We start from the raw sequence: 24,940 nt of genomic DNA on the forward strand, positions 1-24,940 counted from the left end.
CAGGTAAATAGACAGGTATTACAGTAACTTCTGGTCCTGGTACAGGTAAATAGACAGGTATTGTAGTAACTTCTGGTCCTGGTACAGGTAAATAGACAGGTATTACAGTAACTTCTGGTCCAGGTACAGGTAAATAGACAGGTATTACAGTAACTTCATGTCCAGGTACAGGTAAATAGACAGGTATTGCAGTAACTTCTAGTCCAGGTACAGGTAAATAGACAGGTATTACAGTAACTTCTGGTCCAGGTACAGGTAAATAGACAGGTATTGCAGTAACTTCATGTCCAGGTACAGGTAAATAGACAGGTATTGCAGTAACTTCTGGTCCAATGACAGGTAAATAGACAGGTATTGCAGTAACTTCTGGTCAAGGTACAGGTAAATAGACAGGTATTGCAGTAACTTCTGGTCCAGGTACAGGTAAATAGACAGGTATTGCAGTAACTTCTAGTCCAGGTACAGGTAAATAGACAGGTATTGCAGTAACTTCATGTCCAGGTACAGGTAAATAGACAGGTATTGCAGTAACTTCTGGTCCAGGTACAGGTAAATAGACAGGTATTGCAGTAACTTCTGGTCTGTTCTGAACAGCAGTTCTACACAGATCTACATTTGAAAATCACAGCCTCATCCGACCGAGCCCTCAATGTAAACCAAACAAATCACAAGACTGTATTAATGATTTCGTAGCTGGACAAGACATTTCCTGAGTACTAAGATGGAGAGGGGAGTGAAAAAGCTACATGAACTTCCTGTTGTATTTGCAACAGGATGCAAGAGTGGAGACGAGTTTCCTGATGTTATCTTTGCTTATTTTGATTTGACGTCTATTTATTTCTAATAAAGCTATGATGGCGTCTGGGTCAAGGCCAAGGGTATACATAATGGAATAGAATAGAATTGTGAGATGATACACTGTATCATGAGAATGTGGATCTAAAGATTCCCAATGATATTCCACTAAAACTCATGTGCACTAACAGCCATTAACTAACAAAATGGATACTACTTAAGCTCGTTAAGGATGACAGATATCATTGTTAATGAGTGAGTGAGTGAGTGAGTGAGTGGGGTTTAACACCACTTTGAACAGTATTCCAATCATATTATGGCATGTCAGCTTAATGAGGGAGGAAAGCGTGAAGTGATGCAGGTCTCAAACTCATTGCTCTGAGCTCATCCACAGCAAAACACTTAATTCCAACTACAGATGAGGCCAATAAAAAACAAGTTTGTTAAAACATGTAAAAAAGAAAGTATATTCCTGCCTGATATCAATTCCTTATAAGCAAAGCAGGATTTCAAATATCATTGCTCTGAGCTAACCCAATACAAAATACTAAAATCCAACTACAAATAAGGCCAATAAAAACCAAGACAGTTAAAACATATAAAAAACAAAAGTATATTCCCGCCTACACATTACATACGTGCCAGCCACACGGCCGGCCCTTGCCACACATATCAGGTGTGTAACGAAACCCCATGTACACCATCCATCAGTCTGACAGCATCAATAGCGTGAATCAACACCGCAGAGAAAGGCCAAAACTAAACAAAGATCGCCTCAAGTCGGAACAAATGTACAGATTAGCGGACTAGGATTACAACACAGGTCCTACGCATGCTGTTCCTACCCATAACCATTCACACACAAGTAGTCCATTCAGAGTCTCCATTCAAGTACTGGATATAGCTTCACTGTCCGAAATAGCTGCCTGCCCGCTAACATGTCATTCAGGACAGGCAGAAACATATTCCTACCTGCTAGCTGTCTAGTACTAAATATCATCATTTATTGTATTTATTTGACATTCGGTGTAGATTTACTGTTAAAAATAAATGTATTGTTAAAAAAGAAATTCATGGCCATTTGCAACTGAAGTTCTTTCCTTGTCATTTCCTTTCTTGAATAATATTTTAATTTGAAGTTTACACGATATACAGCTTTTCCATAGGACGAGAGATCGGTCACATGATGGCCATTTTGACGTCTTGTACTTGATGTTAATGTATTACAACACCTGTCATTGTGACTGACTTACTGGGGTAGTTCTCATCAGACATTTCTCATCTTATGAGGATATTATTTGAACACGTTTGTTGTAAAGAAACTACAAAAAATTGTTCCTGTAGAGCATGTTGACCATACATATGTTCATGTCACCTCTCGTCTTGAGGAATTATTTTATTCCGCGATACAGCTGGTTGTTGTATGGCTGTCAGTGTAAACATAAAGTCACACGTACTAAATTTTGCGTATAGATCTAGACCCTTTGAGGTAAAAAATTGTGATACAAAAAATTATGACTATCAGCTTCTGTGTTCACAAACTTTTAAAGAGTGAGAATAACTGCTTCTAGTCAGGAGGCCAACTATTGAAGAAGACAATTGATCATTTGTTTGTATCCGACTGTATAGCATGTATTTACATTAATGTGGGTGTAACTTTCAAGAAGGGCTAGTTACATATATAGGAGTCACCAGCCTGTCTGGCTTATTGGGAGTAAGAATTATTTAAGCAGGTTTGACCAATCACTGATCACTGGACTGATTGAGTCTTTATGCCTGATTGGACTGAAGACATGAACTGCTGGGTGAAAGAAAGTACACACCTGAAAATATGACGACCAAAATATTACAAATGTTATCAAAATGGTATTAGGCTGAAAACAGTAGCCAAATCACAACAAACTTGAGGTAAAAAACACAACTATGACACCCGTATCAAATACATCACCATCAAATAACCATTTCCAGTTTGTTTCATTCATAGCTACCATCAAACATGGGTGTGTACATTCTGTTGCTGTTTAGAGGGCTGATGAATTTCATCTTCATTATCCTTTCAATGAAATGTTTGGTACACAAGGTAGTCAGCTTCTGTACCAAAATATTGAAAGATAAAAGAAGTTGAAATCCCTATGTTAACTAGGCATTCATTGAAACAACAGCCTCTAAAAGGACATTTGAAGATGCTGAAGTTTACTGTTCACTGAATTCCATACTGACCACAAAAACCTTTTCATTTTCTATTTCGACTCACACAGACATCCTTCGAAAAGAAATCTGCACTTTTGACAAATATATTACTGCTTTCATGTGTATCTTCCTCTTGAGTGAGTGAGTGAGTGAGTGAGTGATGTTTAATGCCACTCTAAGCTGTATTTCTTACCTGAACCTGGAGGGCTCATAAACAATCAAGTTTAATAAAAAGAAGATAAATATTATTATTGAACAATAACACTGCCAAAAATTTATTGCATAGTCAAAAAACCTATCTATCCTAACATGCAAAAAACAATACTGGTTTGTAGGAACACCAATCAATATTTCAAAATCCCCCAGCAAACACACAGCCATGACACATACACACATTGTACTCAAACACTTCCATGACACATGCACACATTTACACATTGTACTCAAACACACAGCCATGACACAAAGACACATTTACACACTGTACTCAAACACACAGCCATGACACACACATTTACACATTGTACTCAAACACACAACCATGACACATGCACACATTGTACTCAAACACACAGCCATGACACATACACACATTTGCACATTGTACTCAAAACACAATAAAACATCATGATAAGTTTATTAACTTCCAGCTTGAACACAGTGACATTCATCACATCCACTGGAAGCATTCATGGATAACCATACAGCCTTTGAATCCTCCAATACAGGGAGGAAATTACAAGCTGGCCTTTCTTATAAGCCCCGGAGTGGGTTGTTGAGCCAGTAATCTCCGTACAAAGACCTACAACTCTCACTATGATGTACCACAGTCCTTTATACAGCGGTATAACAATGGCTAGGTATATTAGATCAGTTCCTGTGGATACCGATGTGATGACCATGTAGTGTGGTACGGACATTCATAAGCAGTGAATGTCATGTTGAAATGCTTCTATATTTCTACATATTGTGGGTAGTGAAGTGAGTTAGGGACCAACCAGTTGATGTTTCAACTACAGTTGCAAAACCAGATACTATTTTAATTAAAACACATCTTGCAACATTGTATTTATTGTGGTAGACAATTTCATTTTTTGAAGTCTGAAGAATACTGTATTCTACATACCCGGTAATAAGTGCCCTGCCGCCCACAGCGATATTTGCTAATATATTGGCAAGTGAACAATCCCAAATCCTTCCGATTGGTCAATGTACACAAGACATATTTATTTGTGTATAATACACACTCGTGTGTTAATATGCACCCTTAATCATAGGCAATTAAATTCTGGAAAAATATATCTTTCGTGTATTATACACTCAGACTTTTGTATCATTTCAGGCTGTCAGCATAAACCACGAAATTTGCGATCTTTCAACTCTGTATTTTTTTAACCAAAATTTTATTCTAATAAGAGCCCTATTTCTAATTTTGAGAGCGCCCTGGGCGCTTATTACGTCAAATGAGGTAATGTTTTTCTTAAACAGCCATTATGGTTCCAGATATCAAACTGGCAGCTATGCATCCTCCCATTACACAGTTGTGTAGGGCATGTATTGCATGAAGACCACGGTGCGGTATTCAAGATTCCAGTTGAACGTCATTTGTTTTCAAGATCTGCACTTTTAACCTATATATCCAACAGGGCAATGGGCCTGGTACAGACAACCTCATGATTAACTTAAACTTCCCTGAGACTCTCAATAAAGCAGTGGGTCAGGCAGATAGGGAAAAAGCAGATTTGTCCTTTTGTAGAGTATTTTAAGTTGTAGCAGGATCACAAGGGGTGCATGGGGTTTCATGTGTCCCGCTGTTAGGTATAAAACCTCATGAGGGACGAATAAAACCCCATGTATCCAGCTACAATGAATTTATCTTGCATACATGTTTTAATATGACATTGTAAAAGAATTAAAACAAATTCAAAATTGATAGGAAAAGCTGGTTGATTGAGCTGAGGTTAACTTCTGATATGCCATGGGAAATTTCATTGACTTGGAAATAGTTCTGTTTCGAAGCAAATTACAAGGGATTTATTCTGCCCCTCAGAAATCCACATGCAGCCTGTCTTGCTCATGGCAGGGTATAAGTGATTTATTCTCCCATTGAGAAATTTATTTCCCTCCAATGCGGGATAAATAGTATCTTATCAAGATCACGTGGACCAATCAGATCTCATCATTCTGAAATGGAGGTATGATAATACACAATGTTGAGCTCATCATATTCCTTTGACCAGCACTCAATGTGGGGTGTTATGTGTTTGCATTTTGTGGGTGTTATTGAATATTTGATGAGTGGAAATTGCATGTGGAAAGTCATAACACATAATGTTTATCAACATTGTAAGTACAAAAGTTATCAGTAATTTTCTGAATAAATCTCTCTCAAAATAGCTTTGAGACAGACATGTCAATCAGAACTGACGTCACATGCTTCCGTGATAACTGACCCTACTTGGTCAGCAGAATGTGGAAAAAAACTAAAAGGAAGTTGTTCTGATAAACATATTGATCAAAATTAATATTAAATTCATGTGGTGTTCATTTCACCAAAATGATTGTAACATTTTTCAAACTTGGGATTCAGATGAAAAAATAGACTTATTTGCAGTGAAAACTCTTAAAGATTTGCAAGGTGTGTAGAGAGTTTAGTACTCACATTCCTTTGACCAGCCCACAATGTGAAACTATAAGTGTTTGAGGAGTTGTGATGGTACTCGCATTCCTTTGACAAGCCAACAATGTGAAACTAGAAGCATTTGAGGAGTTCTGACTGTACTCACATTCCTGAGGACCTGAACTTGCTGCAGGAGATCCTCCTTGAGTTGTCTCTCCCTTGCGACCTCCACTGTCAGCTCATTTAGCCTCTGCTTTGTTTCCATTGTGATCGCCTCCTTCTCACGACGCAAGAACCATTCCTTCTCAGTCTCCAGAACCTGCCGCTCTCGTCCCACTGCATCCCGCACCTGCAGTGGATGTAGAGAAGGAACAACTCACACAAATATTCTCCAATATTCCACACAATCTGTTCTGTGGAAGAAAGAAATCACAATAACATTCTGAATCTATTTGGTCATAAGGGACTGACCTTTCAGTAATATCAGGGCCACATTCCACAAAGCAATTGTATGGCTATGATTGTCGCAAATCTATCAAAACATATGGGAGTTACGATCGTCTTTGCGCTAAGACCACTTTGTGGAATCATGCCCTGGATTTTTGTTGGATCAGAAACAGGATACTTTTTCAGTCACAGTTTCAAGAAAAACATTTTTCTTCTCTGGATGCAGGAGCCAGACAATATATATTTTCTTTTACAACATAATTTGTTCCGGACATTCAGCTAACAATTACTCTTTTTGTAAAACCTTGGGCCAAATTATCTTTTGTCAGCATTGTCTGGAACAAGTTTATTTCTTTTCTTTATCCCCATTGCAGCACCAAGCCATCCCTACTCACACCCCCATGCCCATGAATATCAAATGGTTGTTCTCTAAGCAGTGGGTTTCACTGTGGCATGTTTGGAGAAGAAGGAGTCATATATAACATGTAAAGCCACTCAAAGAAGGTGTTCTTCACCTGCAGAGTTATCTCCTCCTGGACCTTGAACTCCGTCTGCTGTCTCTCCTCCTCCAGCCCCTTGATGAGGTCCTGCAGTCGACACACCTCCTCATTCTTCTCCTGCAGGAGCAACACACAGCATGACTCACTTGGAAGGAGGGCAATTAAACTGATCCCTCAACTAAGGTTCCCCGGAATAGTGAGTGAGTTGGGTTTTACGCCGCTTTTAATAGTATTCCAGTTATATTACAGCGTGTCAGATTAATATGGGAGGAAAGCCTGAAGTGATGCAGGTCTCAGACGTTTACAACTTCGGTGAAACCCACTTGCTGACAAACCTAGAAACATAATCGGGGCAAACCAGGATTCGAAACCCACAATCATAGGCTTCTGTCGTGCCCAAGGGACGCAACTCTGCACAGCGAATCACGACTGTGCCACCTGTGCCCCCGTATGTGCCCCCAAATATGTTTACAACAGAGGATCTAATAAATAAAGCTGATGGTTTCTTTTTGTTGGTTTATCTCAGTATTTACCTTGTTTTCTATTTATATACTAAAAAACAGCACAGTTGGAGGAATCTAGTGCATAGTTATCTTGTTGTTGACTTGTTATGCTTCAATATTTCAATGGGAAATGACAATCAAAAAAGAATTCTGGATATAAAATGTCATCTAGACAAATAGAAAATAATTTCACAATGTCACAAAAACAAATGAAAAAAACCCTGAATAAAACATTACAAAAAGAATATTTAATTTCAGGTTAAACATGTTCACAACAAGAAGCTAAGTACAAACTGATTTGAATGTTTCTAAAGAAGTCCTATCTTCAGCAGCAATGTTCAACTTACAGCCAGCAGGGTGGAGTGTTCCGCCATGAGGACCGACATCCGCTCATCCGCTCTGCTGGAAGCATCTCTCTTTTCCTGCTCCATCTCTGACCGGCACATCTCCAACGCCTGCTGCTTCTCCAGAAACATCGACTCACGCAGCTTCATAATCGCACAGTCCTACAGCACAGCAATGTAGTGAGTTTGTGTGAGTTAGCTTTTACAGTGGTATGAGCAAAGTTCCAGCATTATGCTGGTGCTCAAAGGAATTGGGCTTTACACATATCACCTATGTGGGGAATCAAACCCAGGCCATCAGAGCGATGAGCGAACGATTGCGCAAAGTAACCCCACTATCCCAGAAACATAATGAACTCTGTATGGTCTAGTTGGATAGACAGCTTGGGACAATACAATATGAGGAAACCGCAGATAACTTTCATATCATCACAGTATCAACCTGCTGTCTGGTGTATAACATTGCATTGAATGTCTCAATGTCTAAATTCCATGAACGATAAGTGATTTTAAATTTCAAATATGCAGGAAATATTTCGTAAGATCTACTTTAATGACGGAGTGAGTGATGGTTGCTTTACTCTACAGTAAGCAATATTCCATGGGGGCTTGCAAATAATCGAGTCTGGACCAGGCAAATCAGAACTGAAAGCTAATAACAGCAACAGTCTGGGCCATCATGAAAATGACACACAATCACCAAAGTCACAGAGGCCTGACCACCCAATCACCTTAAAGGCAGCTCTAATGGCAGGCATGAGGAACTTGGGTGGAGGTGAGGTGAAAGTGATTAACATTAAGTTCAAGATTACTGCACTTATATAGTGACATGCATGCACATGTGGCAGTGAAACTTGAAACAGGTATGGTACTAACAAACCTAGGGTCATAATCATGTCAAATCCTGGATTCAAACCCATGAACAGTGGATCCTGGTACCCAGGGTCCATATAGATGAACCACTGGGTCACCGCTGCCCCTCTTTCATGGTTCAACATTTGTACAGATACATCGTATTGATCACATGATGAACTGTGTTATCATTTTGATCAACCAATCAGATAAATTTGGTATCACAATCCAATACATGAGCAAATGAGGTCACCAAGCAGAAAATACTTAAATCTCCATACACTGATGCAATGCGTGCTTGGTCAATAAACTATTGACTAATGTGTTCAATAAGTTTACAGATGTGTGGGTGTTTCTGTGGACAAACATGCCTGCCAGTCATTTGGCACTATATGAAAAATGGTGCGGTTCATTCAAACGCTGTACACGTTTCTATAGTTACTTCATTGAGAGCAATTTTCATCAAGTTTTTATTTCTAATATGTACACAATATGATATGGAAACACTCATCTAATAATATCTCTATTTACATATCTCATTAAAATCAGATCTTTTTACTCCGATACCATATCTCTCTGAATGAGAGAATTTATGGATGCCAATTTCTTAACTCAACGTTTCGCGGTATATGCTTTCTCCTTCATCACATGAATGAATGCTAAGATGCAGAAAGCATCTATAAATACAAGTAAGAACAACAAAAGTAATAAGATAACAAAAGGTCAAAACTTAACAAGGGAAGCCAACAGTTCATTAAGCACTGATTGGTAATAAGCAATGGACAAATGGAAGCCAACTGGATTAGTTAGCCTTCATAGGGGGTTAATGCGACAGATAGATGCTGGTACAGATTATCTACATCAATAACTCCCCATCACAAGGCAGATATGTTTCCTGGTCATGGTTCATGTCTCTTGATGTCAAGGGCCTCCTGTAGTTTTGTAGTTTTCTTTAAAATCAGTTGTTGCTGGTGGACAGGACTTTGAAAGCTTCCACATGATGGTATGGTCTTGGTTATTGATTATGTTATCTGAATTTCTGAAATGGTGGATTTCTGGTCTAGTTTGTTGACATAGGTTGGATGTTCTTTGAGTCAGGAGTTGCAGGAGAATCTGGCATGCACGCACGATATATATACATTGGAGATCCCCTGTATCTATGGCCACCAACAGATTGGAGATCCCCTGCATCAATGGCCACCAATACATTGGAGATCCCCTGTCACTGTGGCCACCAGTACCTTGGAGATCCCCTGTAACTGTGGCCACCAACACATTGGAGATCCCCTGTAACTGTGGCCACCAACACATTGGAGATCCCCTGCATCAATGGCCACCAGTACCTTGGAGATCCCCTGTAACTGTGGCCACCAGTACCTTGGAGATCCCCTGTCACTGTGGCCACCAGTACCTTGGAGATCCCCTGTCACTGTGGCCACCAACACATTGGAGATCCCCTGTAACTGTGGCCACCAACACATTGGAGATCCCCTGTAACTGTGGCCACCAACACATTGGAGATCCCCTGCATCAATGGCCACCAGTACCTTGGAGATCCCCTGTCACTGTGGCCAACAGTGCCTTGGAGATCCCCTGTCACTGTGGCCACCAGTACCTTGGAGATCCCCTGTAACTGTGGCCACCAGTACCTTGGAGATCCCCTGTAACTGTGGCCACCAGTACCTTGGAGATCCCCTGTCACTGTGGCCACCAGTACCTTGGAGATCCCCTGTAACTGTGGCCACCAGTACCTTGGAGATCACCTGTCACTGTGGCCACCAGTACCTTGGAGATCCCCTGTCACTGTGGCCACCAGTACCTTGGAGATCCCCTGTAACTGTGGCCACCAGTACATTGGAGATCCCCTGTCACTGTGGCCACCAGTACCTTGGAGATCCCCTGTAACTGTGGCCACCAGTACCTTGGAGATCCCCTGTAACTGTGGCCACCAACACATTGGAGATCCCCTGTAACTGTGGCCACCAGTACCTTGGAGATCCCCTGTCACTGTGGCCACCAACACATTGGAGATCCCCTGTAACTGTGGCCACAAACACATTGGAGATCCCCTGTAACTGTGGCCACCAACACATTGGAGATCCCCTGCATCAATGGCCACCAGTACCTTGGAGATCCCCTGTCACTGTGGCCACCAGTACCTTGGAGATCCCCTGTAACTGTGGCTACCAGTACCTTGGAGATCCCCTGTAACTGTGGCCACCAGTACCTTGGAGATCCCCTGTCACTGTGGCCACCAATACCTTGGGAATCCCCTGTAACTGTGGCCACCAGTACCTTGGAGATCCCCTGTAACTGTGGCCACCAGTACCTTGGAGATCCCCTGTAACTGTGGCCACCAGTACCTTGGAGATCCCCTGTCACTGTGGCCACCAGTACCTTGGAGATCCCCTGTAACTGTGGCCACCAATACCTTGGAGATCCCCTGTCACTGTGGCCACCAGTACCTTGGAGATCCCCTGTAACTGTGGCTACCAGTACCTTGGAGATCCCCTGTAACTGTGGCCACCAGTACCTTGGAGATTCCCTGTCACTGTGGCCACCAATACCTTGGGAATCCCCTGTAACTGTGGCCACCAGTACCTTGGAGATCCCCTGTAACTGTGGCCACCAGTACCTTGGAGATCCCCTGTAACTGTGGCCACCAGTACCTTTGAGATCCCCTGTCACTGTGGCCACCAGTACCTTGGAGATCCCCTGTAACTGTGGCCACCAGTACCTTGGAGATCCCCTGTAACTGTGGCCACCAGTACCTTGGAGATCCCCTGTAACTGTGGCCACCAGTACCTTGGAGATCCCCTGTCACTGTGGCCACCAGCACCTTGGAGATCCCCTGTCACTGTGGCCACCAGTACCTTGGAGATCCCCTGTAACTGTGGCCACCAGTACATTGGAGATCCCCTGTAACTGTGGCCACCAGTACCTTGGAGATCCCCTGTAACTGTGGCCACCAGTACCTTGGAGATCCCCTGTAACTGTGGCCACCAGTACCTTGGAGATCCCCTGCATCAATGGCCACCAATACATTGGAGATCTCCTGTAACTGTGGCCACCAGTACCTTGGAGATCCCCTGCATCAATGGCCACCAATACATTGGAGATTCCCTGTAACTGTGGCCACCAGTACCTTGGAGATCCCCTGTAACTGTGGCCACCAGTACCTTGGAGATCCCCTGTCACTGTGGCCACCAGTACCTTGGAGATCCCCTGTAACTGTGGCCACCAGTACCTAGGAGATCCCCTGTAACTGTGGTCACCAGTACCTTGGAGATCCCCTGCATCAATGGCCACCAATATATTGAAGATTCCCTGTAACTGTGGCCACCAATACCTTGGAGATCCCCTGTAACTGTGGCCACCAATACCTTGGAGATCCCCTGCATCAATGGCCACCAACACACTGGAGATCCCCTGTAACTGTGGCCACCAATACACTGGAGATCCCCTGCATCAATGGCCACCAATATATTGGAGATCCCCTGCATCTATGGCCACCAACACACTGGAGATCCCCTGTAACTGTGGCCACCAACACACTGGAGATCCCCTGTAACTGTGGCCACCAACACACTGGAGATCCCCTGTAACTGTGGCCACCAATACCTTGGAGATCCCCTGCATCTATGGCCACCAACACATTGGAGATCCCCTGTAACTGTGGCCACCAATACATTGAAGATCCCCTGCATCTATGGCCACCAGTACCTTGGAGATCCCCTGCATCTATGGCCACCAACACATTGGAGATCCCCTGTAACTGTGGCCACCAATACCTTGGAGATCCCCTGCATCAATGGCCACCAATATATTGGAGATCCCCTGCATCTATGGCCACCAACACACTGGAGATCCCCTGTAACTGTGGCCATCAACTAACTGGAGAACCCTGCATCTATGGCCACCAACACATTGGAGATCCCCTGTAACTGTGGCCACCAATACCTTGGAGATCCCCTGCATCAATGGCCACCAATATATTGGAGATCCCCTGCATCTATGGCCACCAATACATTGGAGATCCCCTGCATCTATGGCCACCAACACATTGGAGATCCCCTGTAACTGTGGCCACCAATACCTTGGAGATCCCTTGCATCAATGGCCACCAATATATTGGAGATCCCCTGCATCTATGGCCACCAACACACTGGAGATCCCCTGTAACTGTGGCCACCAATACACTGGAGATTCCCTGTAAATGTAGCAACCAATACCTTGGAGATCCCCGGTAACTGTGGCCACCAACACACTGGAGATCCCCTGTAACTGTGGCCACCAATACATTGGAGATCTAGAATTCATTCACCTTATGAAGGAGTAAGCATAACTTTGAACACCTCTATTCCTCGTAATATTCCATAATTCTGCCTCTTATGCGTATCACTTTTTGACATCATTCAAAGACTTGATATCTCTCTGCCTTAAAATTTGAGGACACCTCCACAGATGGTCCCATCAGGTTGACCCTGATCGGTATTTGACCGCCTAATCTCAATGATGGATGCATGGGTGCTTAAGCCAATCCGAGCCAAACAATTTGGCTCAATTTCTATATATGTCTTTGATGGTAGTCCCTTTTGGCTGTAGATGCAAACAACAGGGTGTATAAACTATCCACAACAATGTAAAGGCGCACCTTCATTATGTACACAAAAGGTCAATTTTAGCTTGTTTTTGAGATACAGAAATCAGATATGCAGGTCTGAATGATTCGCTCACTAGTACCAAGAATTTAGAAGCCTCGACAAGAATTATCTGTTCGGAAAGTTCACCTGAGATCTTCACAGAGAGAAATTGTATCGGAGGAAAAGATCTGGTTTTAATTGTCTATTTCCATGACATGTAAGCAACTGCAAGGCAACAATGCAAACAAAGATTAGAACATCCCCAAGCAAGTTGACAAGCACATATCAGAGACGGGATACAGACTTGGAGGGATATACACATGCAACAGGGACGACATTATTGTTATTTTGTTAAAGGTATTTTAAAATGTATTTTATCATTTTATTCAATGCAATAATGTAAAATTAAACACTAAGGCTTCTCCCTCTATATTGGTTTTGGTATCTGAAATACAAGGCACTTGTACAAAGACATTACATTAGTTATAGCTATGTTAACATGAATTGGGATTTCTCTGATGTGTTTACTGATATGAGCTGCATCATAATCAAATGTCATCTCTAATCTCTGAAGCTGGTTTATATAACTGTACTTCCAACTAACTGTAAATTCCACACGACGCTTATTACTGATTACAAACTGAAAAAGATTTTGGATGACATATATAGAGGATATTATATGAGTGTTCATGTCATACTATGTTTACGACACGAGTGTCTAAATTCCGGTATTTCCCCGAGATGACAGCAGAGGGAAATACCAGAATTTAGGCACGAGTGTACCGGGTACCTATCAGGACAGCAGTGTAACCACAATTTGTTGAACGACATCAACAATCTTCAGCTATGATGTCATTTCTAGTGTGACGTCATTCCAACCTCACGTCACAATAAGATTTCAACGACGTCAACGATGCCATCCGGATGACGGAAACAATACACTGTTGTCTCGTGACATGTTATGACCCAAGTGCACATATGGTTTTTATGAACTGCGATATGTTTGCCCTCGTAGGTAATAAAGAATCTTACACTCATGTCTTTTGTAATCAAATGTATCAACACTCGTCAATAAATGTATAAAACTCCCTGGAAAGCTTCCTGTGAGATTAACAACATCTGTGTAGACTTTTCCAACAATAATTTCCAGATTGTGGGAGTTTCCGGACTAACAAGGTTTCACTGTATTAGTATTGGTTTCAGCACCAATAGCTTCCCTACCTGGTATTAGGTTTGAATCAGCAGGGAAATTTACCTCAAATAATTCCTGAGAGGTAAACTGTTGAAACATCCAGTGAGTAAGTTAAGTTCAACACAACATTAAATTTTTTTTTAATTGGTTCTTGTTTAACGCTGCACTCAGCAATATTCCATCCAAATGAAAGCAGCGATATGACCAGAAAATCCAGTGATTGACATCATGGGCAATGATCAACACAATGCGGATATAATGACATGCAACAACCAAGTCACCAAGCCTGACCACCTGATCCAGTTTATAGTCTGACTTCTGACTTCTGGGGACATAAATGTATTACGTCAGGGAAGACTGAAAATGTGCTTCAGATATTGTAACAATGTCAGGTATTGGTTATTGGTATAAAAAGTCAATGCTTTAATCACCAGACTGATGCTGACAAACTTAGGAACATAATCAGGACACATCTAGAATTGGAACCCATGATGATTATATTTTCTGGCATGCCTAAGGGAAAACTCTGCACAACGAATTGCAGCGCCGTAGATGACTTGGCCACACATGCCTCCTCCACAATGAATGAAGGGCAGTTTTAATGCAAATTGATAACTTTGCTTACAGGCAATTGATTCCAAATGAATCTGCAGTGTTAGTAAAATAAATCATACTCCCAGGCAGAAACAGGTAAAAACACCATGAAGGGAAACATTAGGAACTCAGAAAAAAGGATTTTAAGCAATGATATTGTATTACATGTCATTACATTACAGCAGACACATGAGCAAGGGAAAGTATATATATGTCAGTTATAAGTAGCATTGAGGCGATTATATAGGGACAATTAGAGATTCACCAAACAAAATATTTTTCATTCAAACAAGTAACTTTGACTTACTTTCCAAATATTTCCAGACTAGAAAAACAAAGCTCAGAATCACACATCTACACTGACCTAAGCCATCAGGGCATATGGTAAAAATGTTACATGCAGAGACAAGTGTAACAAAATACTGATACATATGTTAGACACATCGAAGCTTAAATATGCTGTGATACATCAAAGCCTCAATCATCTATATCAATAATGGCATAAGCAAACAGTATATATGAGAGAAAAGTTAAAAACAACTTGGCTACAAAGAGACAATACATGGAAAGAGTATTTACAGATCTGTCAGAGAAGAAATAAAGGAAGAGGATTTCTCGAGGTGAGAAACTTATTCTTATGTCTTCCTAGAGTTAGACATAGATAATAGCTAGTTTACAATACAGACAAGCAAATTCATACAAACATTGGATAGTGATATATATTGTTACGGTCCAATTCGACAAAGCATTTTAGAGCCATGACGATCGTAAGCCTATGCTTAAGTATTGGAGTTACGATTATCTTAGCGCTAAGCTTGCTTTTTGGAATGGTCCTGGACACATCCTAATCGTTTAGTGCAGCAGCTCTAGAAGAAGCAAGAGGCTCTGGTACATGCATGTATTGTTACACTAACATCTACGCAGCAGCATCCTTGGAGTAGGAAGGGCAGACAACTCACTGTTTCTTTCCTGAGAGTCTGGAGGACTCGTTTGTGGTCATCGGCGATTGCGTCACGGGCATCCTTCTCCTTGGCCAGCTCCTGCTGCAGCTCAATCAGCTGATCTCTGTGGTGAGTCAGAGGTCAGCATCAGAAGGCAACACATCAAAGCAGGCATTGTAATTATTTTTTGTTCATGTCATTATGATATATATTACACATTTATCCTTTGAAATTGATTTAAACATGTCCTAAACTACTATTTCTCATTCACATCAGGGGGCATATTGGTGTAGCCTTGTGGTTAAAGAGTTTACCAGTCAAAGGGCCCAGGTTCAATTACCAATATGGAGTACAATGTGTGAGATTACTGCTCATCCTGCACCTGCCCCAACTTGTGACTAGCATCTCTCACCTGACTCTGAGGTCGCTGTCGTCCTTCTTGTTGAACTCATCCTGCACCTGCCCCAACTTGTGACTAGCATCTCTCACCTGACTCTGAGGTCGCTTTCGTCCTTCTTGTTCAGCTCATCCTGCACCTGCCCCATCTTGTGACTAGCATCTCTCACCTGACTCTGAGGTTGCTGTTGTCCTTCTTGTTGAGCTCATCCTGCACCTGCCCCAACTTGTGACTAGCATCTCTCACCTGACTCTGAGGTTACTGTCGTCCTTCTTGTTGAACTCATCCTGCACCTGCCCCAACTTGTGACTAGCATCTCTCACCTGACTCTGAGGTCGCTGTCGTCCTTCTTGTTGAGCTCATCCTGCATCTGCCCCAACTTGTGACTAGCATCTCTCACCTGACTCTGAGGTCGCTGTCGTCCTTCTTGTTGAGCTCATCCTGCACCTGCCCCAACTTGTGGTTGAGCTCCAGCACCTCCTGCTGCAGCACCTTCTTCTCCTGCTCTGCCATTCGCTTGTTCTCCCGACTCTCACGTTTGTACCGCGTCTTCATCTCTTCCTGTTCACGACTCTTCTCCTGCAGACATACGAGGGGTGTTCATTAAAGATTTCCCCTAAACCACTTAGGGTTATCTTATTTGGTTGAAATTTCACATGTTTAATGATACATGTATCTATGGGTTATGTCTGAATTTGCAGCACCGAACTATTAATCTTACCACTTTTACAGGTGTTATGATCGAGTAGGGTGTGACAATGGAGCCAGTAGAATACCGAGCAGTGATTAGGTTTTTATATTTGAAAGGTCGCACACAAAAGAAACTTTCGATGAAATGAAAGCAACTCATGGGGAAGATGCCCCATCATATGACGTTGTTAAACACTGGCAACTCCAGTTCAAGTGTGGTCGGACATCTGTGGAAACAGCTGCCATTCCTGGTCGCCCCATTCAGCCATTGATGAGGACACTATCCATCAAGTGGAGACCCCCATTTTGGCAGACCGACATATAACTGTTGGCCAGTTAGCACAAGATGTCAAGATCAGTGTAGGGTCTGTGGAAAAAATCATCCATGACAATTTGAACATGCATAAGGTGTCTGCACGATGGATTCCCAGGCTGCTCACACCTTTCCAAAAGCAGGAACGAGTCAATTGCTCAAAGGATCTTTTGGACATGTGCCAAAAAAAAACAGGCAAACTTTTTTGACAGACTTATCACACAGGATGAAACATGGGTCCATCACTATGATCCCGAGACTAAAGTTCAGTCGATGCAATGGAAGCATGGGGAGTCCCCCCCCCTCCAAAGAAGGCACTAGTCCAACCCTCTGCAGGCAAGGTCATGCTCACAGTGTTTTGGGACCAGCACGGAGTAGTGATGATGGATTTCTTGGCAAAGGGTAACACAATTACAGGAGCTTATTATGCTTCACTGCTGCGGAAATTGCGGGACGCAATCAAGCTTAAGAGGCGTCGCATGCTGACCAAGGGTGTCCGTCTCCTGCAAGACAATGCTCCAGTACACAACTCTCATGTTGCCCAGACAGAAGCGTGGTCCTGTGGCTATGAAATCCTTCCACATCCTCCTTACTCTCCTGACCTTGCACCATCTGACTTCCACCTCTTTCCAACCATGAAGTCATTTTTGAAGGGAAAACGTTTCACAGATGATGAAACACTGATTTCTGAAGTCAAATCCTGGTTTGAGACGCAAAATGAGGGCTTTTACAAGCGAGGTCTCCATAGTTGCAAAAAACAATGGGAGAAGTGTGTAACTCTTGGTGGTTCCTATGTGGAGAAAGACTAATACCTATGCCAAGTTTCATTCTACTAGGTCCATCGGAAGTGGGTCAGTGGAAATCTTTAATGAACACCCCTCGTATCACCACACACATCAATACATAGGAGTACATCTTATCTCTTTATAGAACATTTCTCATATACTTGGGATTTACTTGAGTCCTATTTTTGAGTCCTTGGGATTCTCAGTATTAGCTCCAAGACATGAACATGGGGATCCGAGGTTGGTGACATGTTTCATGAAAATACAATAATTTTTCTGATGGCATATCACTGCACACACTCAGGAACCTAAGCCTGTTATAGTTTCAGATTTTAATGTTAGATTGACGAAAATTGACAACTGACACCCACAACATTGAGCGTATTTTCTTACCAGAAACAAAATGTCAGTTATATGTTATGCAATCTACAATTCTGATAAATATCAAGTTTCCAACAGCCATACATTTTTGATTGGACAGGACCCATAATTAAAATTTGTTGCATCCATTTTCAATTCAACCTTGCATTTACACTCGGACTTTAGAAATATACCCCTTTTGGACTTAGCTGCCTCCATCACTTATCATTCATTGCTAAACATCTTACTGTTGTTGGGTGGTGGATTAGTCCAGTTCCTAAAGGCTTCAGTCATCATACTGAAGGTCTAGGTTTGATTTCCCACATGGGTACGTGTGAACCCTATTCATGGTCTCCTATGCTGTGATAATGCTGGAATATTTACTAAAATCAGCGTAAAACAACACTCATCACTTTCTGTTTTTTATCGTCTCAAATTACTTACCTGTATAATTTCATCCTTGCATTTTTCCATTGTCCTGTAGGCGGCCTCCAGAGACATCAGTTTGTTATGGACATCGTCCTGGCTCCCCTGGGTCTCCTCCATCCTGCCCATCAGTGTCTCCACCTCCTGCAGCACAAACATCACATACAGGGGCTGCCCACACCAACAATACTGTACATGGTGACTACTCAATTGTTTTATTCATGTATGCGAGGCCATAGGCCCATGTACATTTCAGTTACATATAGTGACACATTGAGGCAATGTACATTGACAAGAAAACTAAGGGTATAATATCAACAGGCACAGCATACGTCTATGGTCTCTATTTCTGAAAGCTGTAACAAAATATTCTATATATCCAAAAATATCTTACCGTGTTAATAATACCTTAATTTACAAGAATTATAAATTTTCATCTGGATACTCTGTTTGTTACAATCCAACAAATGCTGTCTAAAAAGCTGCAAGAAACGATTAACATCACCAACATTCTGCTCGTGCCACACATAACCAAATCCATAAATGTCGAGTAAATATTTAACATGAGTTGCCCATGTCATTCCACGGTGACTAAACGTGACATTAAACCAGATTTCAACTCAAGATATGTATCAATTAAAGGGGAGATAACTCACATCCTGCAGCTCTTCCTTCTGCATCCGACTCTGCTTCTGCTCATTGAACAGCTCGTCCTTGGTCTGTTCCAGCTGCCGGACCAGCTCGTCCCGCTCCAACTGCAAGCCCTCCGAACTCCGCACCTTCACACGCAGGTCCGAGTTCGCTTCCTGCACTGCCCGGAGCTACAGCACATATGTCAGCAGGTCAGGTGACAAATTTTGTTGAAAGGTAGTTGGTTTACAGAATATTGTTTTATTCTTACAATGTCAATGATCAAAAAGAAAAATGTAGACCTTTGAATTAACATATCAGTGGTGGAAATAAAATTTTAACAAAAATCACAATTAACCTTTTGAATTTCCTGAACTACCATACTACGGTTATAATGAACTCAGAGAGACCACTACTTTAAGTTTGTTATAACCATACTTTATAATAAGCATATATACAGCGTGTTCGTTATAAACATTGTTTACTGTACATCTCATTATTTTGTGAAAGGGGTCAAGGCTAGTTATGTGTGATGAAGAATTGTGTGTAATGATTCACCAAACGTTTTGGTGCATCATGATACTCTGAGCCATCATATATTGTATCGGATGGTCTTGTATCGATACAAAAATGAAAAGGATGAAATGGAAAAAGGTAAGAACATACATTGAAAATACTATTTTCTTATTGTATGTTCAATAGATATCAACCTATTGTTTTACAATTTGACTCAAATCTACTAAATATCTTTCAATTAGATTACTGTTAGTTTTTGTTCATAGCAGAAATATTTCCTCAAGTCAAGTGTAAGTCATGTAACATATTGTGTATCATATCATAACCATGTTACTGAGCTGTGCATATGACTGCAACAAAGTGTATTGTAACAACCCCAATGTAGGTGTACCCACTGTATTACGAGGCCCAAAAGAATTAAAAGAATTGCAGTCAAATTTTGTACATTCTGCAACCAAATGTTGATAATTTTGCACACAATTCTCCAAACTTTTAAGCATACTTTTCATGAATTTCAAAGTCCTGCACCTGTTTGACTTGTGGTAGGCATTATTATGATAAACCTATCAACAACTAGAATAACTTATAGAAGTGACTCTGGGGATCACTTGTGTAAACATACAGACATGCACTTTCGGTAACCAATCATACAAAAGTCATAAATATCCCTTTACATTTTTAAAACCAGTTTTTGACACACATGTTAAAATTCTGCAGTGTATTTAATGAGTTATGTAGCAGATAAATAAAAAATTGCAAAATTCTGCACGTGTTCTGCACAAAATGTGATTTTCTGCAAGATACATACATTTCTTCACCAATTGGGCATTTCTGCAATATATTCTACAACCATGGAATCGTGGAATACAGTGGGGACTGATGAAGCGAGGAAGATGTCTACCTACCTCTTCCTTGACTGCTGCTATAGACTGGATGTCCCGCACCTCACCCTGCTTCACCTTGATCTGACTCTCGAAGTTCCTGGCTTCGCTCTTCTTCCTCTCCATGTCCTCCATGACCCGCTCCAGGTCCTTCATGGCCGTCGTGCGCTTGAACTCCGTCAGCATCAGCTGGGTTCTGTCAGCAGACATAAGGGACCCACCATATAACGTCTTTGAATGGCATTTAGAAGTGAGTATATTTAGAATAGAGTATATCCTTACTCACCTGAGGAAAGAGTAAGCAGGTACTACGAAATGTTGTGATACTCATAATAAAGAAGTTGACATCCATATACTCTCTCTCTCTGGAGAGAGGTCACCAATAAATATGACTGTCTCTGGGGGAGGGTCATAAGAAATAATACTTATATTCTGGGAGGTTCATGAAAAAAGGGACAGTATATAATAAAATATAAAGTGCTTTGGCATTTTGTCTTCTTGGGGAGGGTCATGACAAAATGTACAAGAACTGGAGGAGGGGCATCATAAATGTGTCAAGCATTAGGGGAGGGTCATATTTTCAGTACATTCAAAAGTGCATCAAAAATCTCTGATGATGCCCACATGCTCTGTGTGTGTGTGTGTGTGTGTGTGTGTGTGTGTGTGTGTCTGTCTGTCTCTCTCACCATATAATATTCTTGGGGGCCTGGTTGTAATACAATACAATACAATACAATACAATACAATACAATACAATACAATACAATACAATACAAAACATACACTTTACATGAAAGAGCAGAAAATAATTTGGACCCACAACTCATTACTTTTCTGAACATCCAGGATTTCTTTGTTTTCATAAATTTTCAGGGACAGAAAGAAAAACCAAGTCCCCCTCACCCGAATATCAAATGGTCAGCCATGGGTTAGAGTCAATCCTCAGTAGTATATGCTTAAAATGGTTCAGGTGGTCCATTTCAGTGAGTCAACTGATTGCATGTCATTGATTCCATGGGGTATTGCTCATATGAACCAATAATGCCATGGGGTATTGCTCATATGAACCAATAATGCCATGGGATATTGCTCATATGAACCAATAATGCCATGGGGTATTGCTCATATCAACCACTAATGCCATGGGGTATTGCTCATATCAACCAATAATGCCATGGGATATTGCTCATATCAACCAATAATTTGTCTGACATTGGCAGTCATGAAGTAAGACGAGTTCTATGGATGAACAACTTCTTTATTACAATTAGTGCGTGATAATGTGATGACTGAAAGAAGGGTTGTGATGTTTGTAAGAAAGGTTGTGATGATTTTATAAGGGGTTGTGATGATTGTAAGAAAGGTTGTGATGATTTAATAAGGGGTTGTGATGATTGTACGAAAGGTTGTGATGATTTTATAAGGGATTGTGATAATTGTACGAAAGGTTGTGATGATTTAATAAGGGGTTGTGATGATTGTACGAAAGGTTGTGATGATTTTATAAGGGATTGTGATGATTGTAAGAAAGGGTATGATGATTTTATAAGGGGTTATGATGATTGTAAGAAAGGTTGTGATGATTTCATAAGGGGTTATGATGATTGTAAGAAAGGTTGTGATGACAGAAAGGGGGGATTTGAAGACAGAAGAAGGGTTTTGATTATTAAAGTGGGGTTGTGATGATGGAAAGGGGGGTTGTGATGATTGTAAGGAGGTTATGATGATTGTAAGGAGGTTGTGATGATTGTAAGGAGGTTGTGATGATTGTAGAGGGTGGTGATGATTGTAAGGAAATTGTGATGATTGTATGAGGGGTTGTATGTTTTGTCACATTAATTCCCATGTCACAGCCTCTCACCGGGCATCTTCAGACTTCTCTCGCGTGCCTTTAAGCGACGTCTCCGCCTCCCTCAGCTCCAGCCGAGATGCATGGAGTGCCTGGCGGAGTGTCTTAATCTCCTGTGTCAGCACCTGAAGAAACACTACAAGTTAGCATGACACTTTATCAACATCATCAACTCAGGACATCATCAACTGGAAACAACATCTGGAACTCTCTTTGCACTCTGCAAAATGACACAGGTCTATTTTTTTCAAACATAAAAATCATAAATATTAACATTATATAGGGACTGGTCCATTGGTCTTTCTCACTCACACCCCACCCCATAAATGACCAGCCCCTCACTCTTATACGGATGGGTGTAGATCATGAAACACTGAAGTTGGAGACTTGACTCCAATGTGGTAGGACTGCCGTTCTCCTTGAGGCTAGTCCCCCTTTAAACTTCCTAAATGATTACACTTAGACTTTTAACACCAGAGATGGCTCAGTGTTACCCACTTTTCCACTGACAGGTGTACTACTTACCAACAACCTAGGTATCCTAGCCTTCGGAGAAAGCATTAGAATTCCTTAAATCTCATTACTGTAGATACACTCTGAGGAGCTTTCAAGTTCAGGGGGATCAAGTGTCATGAATTAATGATTATTGATAGATTATTTGTGTAATATTTAAAAACAAACTATGTTTGGATTACAGGGTAGGCCATGAAAAATGTACACATATTTGGGTGTTGCAAAAGTTTATGTAGATGCCATACATCTCTCTACAACAGCCCATCCTTCCATGTATGACGAGTTTCCTTCAAAATAACTTCCATTTTCAATAAGATTCTCAATATCTTTCATAACCATAAACATTATGACATCTTATCAGTTATGAAAAAGGATTTTGTCATAATATCTATTTGTACTCATTATCATCATTTGAAAAAAAATAAAAATATTTTCATCTATTTCTATGAAGAGCAATCTACATTGTTACAAAACATCGCCAAGTCTCGCTAATTATATTCCACATATGAAATCTGCATTAGAAAAATCAATGTTCAGAAGAGAGAAATTAATTTTGTAATAAAAGAGTTCATAGATTCTATGTTAGTCTACTGAACAATGACTGACTGAATTTGCCTAGCATTTGGCCTCCAGTTCTTTACAATGGTCCATGAGCTGCAACTAGCCAACTAATATAACTAACTACTCTCTATGACACGCACTGCAGAGGCAGAGGGACACACTTACAGATGCGTGGGACTGTTTCTGTAATGAACACCACAATGTCAAATCTCAACAACAATGCGAGACACGAGTTGTAATGTTTGAAACACTTGGCAGAAACTTGGGTTCAGCATGTTGGGATGATGTTGCTCATAGAACCATTGCCTTTTCATGAGTGAGTGAGTGAGTTGTGTTTAACGCCGCTTTTAACAGTATTCCAGTCATATCACGGCGTGTCAGCTTAATGTGGGAGGAAAGCCCCAAGAGATGCAGGTCTTAGACATTTACCACTTCGGTGAAACCCACGAGCACGGGTATGGTACTGACAAACCCTTTTCATGAAGGGCATATTGACCATACCACAGAACAATATGCAGCTTAATGATGTCTTGCAATGCACATTTTGCCTTTTAAATGATCGACTGGACATGCCTCCAACAAAATGAAGTTTGTACAAAAATTGATGCCACAAATTTGATCTCCCAAATACTTCTAAGTGTACCTCTCTCTCCTCTTCCTCAGCTTGTGTCTGCCTCTTCCCTGCTCCATCCCGGCTCGTGGTGTACACCTGGAACAGTCAATGATGCTGAGGTTCATGTGTTTTATGTCATTATGTACTTCTGTTGGGTCTCCAGGTTAGAACAGCTCCCCAGCAACCTATGCTGGTCAGGTGAGGTGCCCAAATGGATTGGAGGTCTGGCTCGGTGACTTAGTTGATTGTGTGTCATAACACCAAAATGGTGTGGAACGTTCCTCACAATGTCAATGACGGGAGGCGACAAATGGGACTGGGTGGTCAGGCTCGCTGACTTGGTTGATGCATGTCATCGTATCCCCATTGCGTTGACTGATGCTCATGATGTCAATTACTGGATTGTCTGGACCAGACTCGATTATTTACAGGCTGCTGTCATATAGCTAAAATATTGCTGAGCGTGACGTTAAACAACAAGGCTTTCAGGGAGGAGAAGGTTTGTTTGTTTGTTGTTTAATACCTCAATCAGCAATATTCCAGTTTTATGATGACAGCTAGTAAATAATTGAGTCTGGAGCAGACAATCCTGTGACTGATACTACAATCAACCGAGTCACTGAGCTCAACCACACGATCCACCAAATTGCTTCAATGACCAGCAGAGGTTGCTGGGGACCAATTCAGTGTCAAATGATGGTGGTAATAATAACACAACATGCAGGTTTTGGTGGTCAAAGAAGCATTTTGAGAGTCATGGACAAGCGTCATCATTTATCATGAGA

The 24,940-nt window shown here is 41.4% G+C and overlaps 1 protein-coding gene across 1 annotated transcript in view; it reads right to left on the minus strand.

Moving 5' to 3' along the window:
- Positions 1-24,940, minus strand: part of LOC139455785 (trichohyalin-like) — a 138,850-nt gene that overhangs the window by 37,068 nt on the left and 76,842 nt on the right. The window contains exons 12-22 of the mRNA XM_071237331.1: positions 24,186-24,251; positions 22,481-22,593; positions 20,644-20,815; positions 19,249-19,413; positions 18,611-18,736; positions 16,419-16,597; positions 15,640-15,745; positions 14,988-15,005; positions 7,403-7,561; positions 6,568-6,669; positions 5,772-5,954 (exon numbers count right to left, since the gene is read on the minus strand). Of these exons, the coding sequence (XP_071093432.1) occupies positions 5,772-5,954; positions 6,568-6,669; positions 7,403-7,561; positions 14,988-15,005; positions 15,640-15,745; positions 16,419-16,597; positions 18,611-18,736; positions 19,249-19,413; positions 20,644-20,815; positions 22,481-22,593; positions 24,186-24,251 (1,389 nt within the window). The remainder of the gene's footprint in view (positions 1-5,771; positions 5,955-6,567; positions 6,670-7,402; positions 7,562-14,987; positions 15,006-15,639; positions 15,746-16,418; positions 16,598-18,610; positions 18,737-19,248; positions 19,414-20,643; positions 20,816-22,480; positions 22,594-24,185; positions 24,252-24,940) is intronic.

Source organism: Haliotis cracherodii, unplaced genomic scaffold (assembly GCF_022045235.1).
Source record: "Haliotis cracherodii isolate W230 unplaced genomic scaffold, xgHalCrac1.p SCAF_11, whole genome shotgun sequence".
Classification (NCBI taxonomy): Eukaryota; Metazoa; Mollusca; class Gastropoda; order Lepetellida; family Haliotidae; genus Haliotis; species Haliotis cracherodii.